This window comes from Polypterus senegalus, chromosome 14 (genome assembly GCF_016835505.1).
Source record: "Polypterus senegalus isolate Bchr_013 chromosome 14, ASM1683550v1, whole genome shotgun sequence".
NCBI classification, from domain to species: Eukaryota; Metazoa; Chordata; class Cladistia; order Polypteriformes; family Polypteridae; genus Polypterus; species Polypterus senegalus.
Genome location: NC_053167.1, coordinates 115,340,851 through 115,346,850, shown reverse-complemented (window position 1 = coordinate 115,346,850; position 6,000 = coordinate 115,340,851). Strand labels below are relative to the sequence as shown.

The 6,000-nt window shown below is 36.0% G+C and overlaps 1 protein-coding gene across 1 annotated transcript in view; it reads right to left on the bottom strand.

Annotated features, from left to right (window-relative positions):
* Nucleotides 1–4,964: 4,964 nt before the first annotated feature.
* Nucleotides 4,965–6,000, bottom strand: part of aspm (assembly factor for spindle microtubules) — a 56,001-nt gene continuing 54,965 nt past the window's right edge. The window contains exon 30 of the mRNA XM_039734896.1: nucleotides 4,965–5,609. Within this exon, the coding sequence (XP_039590830.1) occupies nucleotides 5,507–5,609 (103 nt within the window). The 3' untranslated portion in view covers nucleotides 4,965–5,506. The remainder of the gene's footprint in view (nucleotides 5,610–6,000) is intronic.

The following is a 6,000-nucleotide window of genomic DNA, read 5'->3' as shown; positions in this document are numbered from 1 at the left end:
CAGGGGTGCCCAATGCGTCGATCACGATCGACCGGTAGATCACAAAGGCAGTGCAGGAAGATGGCATTGCATAAAAAATATATATTTTTTTTAATGTTAGTCTATCATATATCCTCCCTGTGGCATTTTCCACTTGATTGACATACAGGGCGGCCAGTCGGAGATCTTTTTCTTCTAACACACGGTCATCCCACGCATGATCAAAGCGCGAGCTACTGCAAAACTCTGGCTGTGATCTAGTTAGCGTTCCAATTTATATCGACTAAAAAATGGATTTAAAAAATTTGTTTGGGGAGGATATGGGCTGAATATGGAATTAGAAGAGGATTTTTCTCTCACAATGTCACAATTGAAGTGCGTTTGTCTGATCTATAAATCTATCATTGCTATTCCAAAGAAGGAAAATGTGGAAAGGCACTTTTGAACTGTTCATAAAACTACAAAACTGACTTCCTTCCAAAAAGCGATCTGAGAAAGAGAAAGGAGAGGGAACTAAAATCGCAGTTAATCAGACAGCCGTCATTGAATTCAAAAGCAAAGGCAGACACACGAAGCATCGTTCTGAGTGAGATTTGGGGAACATCCAAAACCTCGTGTCGGAGCTGGAGATGCAATAGAAGGCGTGTGCGTAACTTGACAGCATACGCTACAGAGCAGATTGACAGATGGTTTCAAGACTCAGCTTTACTTGAGCCAATTGCTACATTTAAGTGCTTTCCATTTAGGGAAGGTCTTGAGGGTGATTCACCCGCATCAAAAATTGCAACACTGTTTCACCTAAAACTCCTCTACAGTGGAGGATGAGATTTTGACACTACAGGATGACATTCAGCTGAAGTTTGGGGCTCTTGGACAGTTTTGGAACTTACTCACAGAGGAAAAGTACCCAAACATGAAGAAATGTGCTACCTCTTTGACTGCATTATTCGGCTGTACTTGTTTATGCGAGTCAGCCTTTTCCCACATAAAGATTATTAAATCCAAATACTGTAGTGACCATAAAAGTATTGAATGGTTACTGTACCATAAAGTTTATTCAGTTATGTAAGGATAGATTAGAAAGACAAAATCATTTTTAAAGTAGGTAGATCATTTTGGTAATTTTAAAAAGTAGCTTGCAAGCCAAAAAAGTGTGGGTACCCCTGTCCTAGTCACACTAGCTATAAATAAGCAGTGAGAAATCCAAGGCTCAGGCAGTCAGATATTCCTTATGGCATCTCATGAAGCTTGGATTAATCTGATAAGGTGACCAGGATGAACGTTGTTTCATAAAGTCCAAAATATAGGTTAACTGACAGCAGCCTAAAGTAAAATACACATTAATTTTTTTTTCCCTTTTAAAAAACCAGCACTATTTTTATTGAGAACAGGTCATACAACATACACATACACACCAAAAAAAAAAAAAAGGTATCAATCTTACCCACCGAATTTCTCCAAAATGAAATCAGGTTGCATTTGGAAGGTGCTTAAAGTCCTACTGTCCACCACACTAATTTGTTCAATTAATTCTGTTCTTTCTGCAGTGCTTTTCTTGATAACAGCTACACAAGACCCCTCGTGCCTATCACTACTCAATTCTTGTTTTGAGCTTTAATATTATTAAGAAGTAATAAAGCACCACACATACTTTCAAAACTATGTTGTCCCGTTTTGTTACCAATTTTCGTTTTGAATGCACCACAGAAGATTATTAAACTAACAAGACTAAAGAAAGTGGAACATTTTAAAATGAAGGGGAAAAGTAATCAGCATAAATCTTTGTTAAAAGTATTCTTGGAAACTACAGAAATGTATTTAGCAAATTGAACAAAGAAATGGTTGACATCAGCACAACTGGCAAAAGTGCATTATTACAAGTATGCTTCGCTCGCCCATTGGGATGTGCTATGTTCCAGCCACTGCGCCTTTCAGCCGCATTGTCAGTCAATTTGGGGAAGAGGAGGAATTTCAGTCTGATCAGCTGCTGTCTTTCTGCTGCCGCCAAGCTGCGTGTTCTGCCCGTCGCACTGTGTGTCGATCATTTAAACGCCTGTACAGCAGATGTCCTTTAATCTCACTGCCTTGGCTCACGGGACGTCCAAATGTCTTCTGAGATGATCACATATCGTCTCCTTCCAAGATTTTTTATAATAGACAGAAATGAGCATATAAACCTTTCAATATTGTTAGTTGTGTGTAGTAATAAGAATAATAAAAAAAACAAAAACAAAAACGTAGAATCTCAAAAACTGTTTTTGGATCGTTCAAAGATTTTGTCATTAAGTCTTTATAAAATTTCCCTGCACAGATGAATGCTTCAGAGTCCTGGGTCCAGGAGCAATTGGAAAATATGCAGTACAATGGAAAGAATAAAACAAAAAGTCTGTCCAGTTTTCTTTTAAATTCTGTAAAACTTTAAATAACAAGAACACTTGGGACATTCCATCAACATTCATTCAAACTTGAAAAAATGTTGCTATATGGTTTTCAAAAAAAAAAAAAAGAGAAACTTTTCCCATTCATTGGTATTGTTGACTGGTGGCTAAAAATCATTTTTGGATGAAACAAAATCTTAAGAATGAGATAATCTTCACTCTGCAGTCCAAACACTTTGACTTTAAATACATAACCAGCATACTTGTGTTTTTTTTAGGGAAAAAATAGTTAACTTTATACTAAAAATGAAAATATAATTATATTTTATTACAGTGTTATGTATATGCTGATATACAGTGCTCAGCATAAATGAGTACACCCCACTACATTTGTCAGAAAACCTTTGATTCCTTTCAGTATCAGAGATACTGTACTACAAAATACTCCCACAAATGTGGGCCATTGATTGCAAACAAGATTTGCACACACAAAAAAGTGATTTTCCTAACAAATTCATTCAAGCCCATGTTGCAACAAGGAGCACACCCCAATTATAGTCTTAGGAGAAAAGCCACGCTTAAGACTACAAAATTCTAATTAACAGGCATTCAACCACAGGTGAGTCTAATGATTCATTTAAGAGGTGTCCAGCAGACAGGTGACTATAAAAGGGCATTACTTAAAGAAAAGCCCTTCCCATTTCATGCTGTCAGCAATGGCTACACATGGAAGAGAAATGTCAAAAAATCTGAGAAAGGAAATCATTACTTTACACAAAAAAGGCGAGGACTACAAGATGATCAGCAAAGCTTTACATATCAGTCAAAATACTGTAGCAAAAGTGATCCAAAAATTTAAGAAAGATGGAAGTGCAACCATCTTATAGAGACGTCCAGGCCGTCCACAGAAGTTAATGTCTTGACAGGAGCATCTTCTGATGAGAAGGGTTGAAGAAAATCACCATGCAAGTTCACTGCAGTTAGCTAAAGCAGTAGAAAGCCAAACTGGAGTGACCATTTCCGTGACACCATATGGCACACTGCAGAGGAATGGCATGCATGGGTATCATCCATGAACAAAGCCTCTCCTAAAGCCCATGCACAGAAAAGCACGCCTAGAATTTGCTAGGGCCCATGCTGAAAAAGATGAAGACTACTGGTACTCTATACTCTGGAGTGATGAGACAAAGATCACTGTTTTGGAACTAATGGTTTCAAAACTGTATGGCTTGGTAAAGGTGAGGATTTCAAAGAAAAATGCATGGTGTCTACAGTTAAACATGGTGGTGGAGGCAGTGTCCTTATGTGGGGCTGCATGAGTGCTGCTGGTGTTGGGGAGCTGCATTTCATTGATGTTATCATGAACTCAACAATGTACTGCTCTATACTGAAGGAGAAGATGCTGCCATCAATCCGTGCACTTTTCCAACACGACAATGATCCTAAACACACATCTAAAGCTACTGTTGCATTTCTGAAGAAGAACAGGGTGAAGGTGATTGAATGGCCAAGTATGTCTCCTGATCTGGACCCAATCGAACGCCTGTGGGGAATTCTGAAGCGACAAGTTGAGCATCACTCTCCATCCAGCATCCAGGCTCTAAAAGAAGTTATTCTTGAAGAATGTAAAAAGATTGATGTTGCAATATGTCGCCAACTTGTTCATCCCATGCCTAGAAGACTTGGTGCTGTCCTTAAAAATCACGGTGGTCATACAAAATACTAGATGTAGTAGTATTTGTTGCAGGGTGTATTCATTTTTGCTTCAACCAATTTGAGTAAAACTGAAGATTTTGTGAAGTTATATTATTAACCTTAATTTCATGTTATGAAGTTAAACAAGTGTTCAATAAAACTCAGCCTTGTGAAAATTTTGGAAATTGTTCTTTTGTTTATTGAGCTACTGATTACATTCGTAATTTTTAAAGGGGGTGTACTCGTTTATGCTGAGCACTGTACATTTTCAGTAGATGGACTACTATTTCAAAAAAAAAAAAAAATATCTGATTTTGTATCTTGCCACACCAGAGATACAAGACCTCAAATTGTGAAAATTTGATTTTTCTCAAATTTATATATATCTATATCTATATTTGAAGGAATGTGAAATCATAAAAGATACATACATACAAACATTAGTGAAGATTAATATCTGATATACGCCAAATTTTAAAAGGCTATAAAGAAAATGATTGACTTCAGAACATAACGGGAAGCAGCATTGGGAAATTTGTTTTCTAACCATTCAGATGAATGGACAAAGTTTTGTTGTTTTTCTTTTTTTTTTTTTTAAATCATGCAGCCCACCACTGATCTAGGTGAACAACCATGAATTGACCAATAAGAAATCTTCACAAGCACTCTGCATTTGACCATAAAGTGCACACACATGTTTTTATAAAGCCATACCTGATTCATAAATCATTGTGTTCTGTCATGCTCAACTTTTTTTCTGATGGAACACTACACAAGATGTCATATGCAATTTAATATTAACCTCCATTTAAATGTACATAATGTTTGCAGAAGCACAGCCTAGAAGAGTGTATAGTAAAACTATAGTATGCAATAAATAAGCAATGGATTTATTCAATCTGGTGTGTTTGATTTTTTTTTTTTTTAATTGAGTACCCTCTAGAATGCAAGGACAAGGCCAAATTCTAAACATTAATGAGAGGCTGAGAGAATAAGCAGCTTTCAATTAAAGCCATTTCATTTACACTGTGGAAAGCTCAAACAAGCTTTTTAACATTCATTGATTTTAAAAAGTCAACTGATTTCAAAAATCTTGTCTTTTCCTGCTGGCAGCTGAAAACTCTATAAAATGTGTCACTTTGTACAAAGGAAATATTAAAAAAATATATATTTTTCAAGCAATATTCTACAAATACATATTTACAAAGCAAACATGATTAAAATGTTGATGTTAAAAATCATTGCTAGCAATTCACTAAAAGCACAAGAACAAGAAATGCATCAGATTATATATTAATAAAACGCACCACCATCTCACAACTTTGGTAACTTACTCCTGTCATATTACAACATAGCAATTCCCCAGCCTCAAGTACAACTCTATATACAAAGAAGAACTGTATACATTTCATTCAACAAACTCCAGTTAAAACCCACCCAAACTTCAAAGAGAGTTAGATACTAATGCAAAGTGCACTGGCGACCATCTGAATGGCTTGAAGGGGATCCACCACTTCCTTCAAGCTGTCTTTTCTTAATAGCCAGTCTGGGGCAACCCTTAAAGAAAGAAAATGTTTAATTAATACTGAGAATCACACAATTAGTATGCATTTAACATATGTTTAATGTAAATTCAGTTTATTTTTTGTATAGTGCACTTAAACCTATAGATGAATATTTTGGGGAAAAAAATTATTCTGTGAAATGTGACAATCAAAATTACAAGAAGGCATAAACAAATATGCCACAAAATATATGTACCTGTACTTTCTTGCTTATTTCTTTGCATATTTAATTAATTATTTCTGCACTGAATTATTTCAGTGACACCATATACTGTATAACACAGAAATAATCTTTAAAATGAAAGATGACATTTTTACTCCTCAGCATAAAAGGACTTAAGGGTTAGTTGATGACTCAGACAGGCCCACCTCTAGTCACTGAA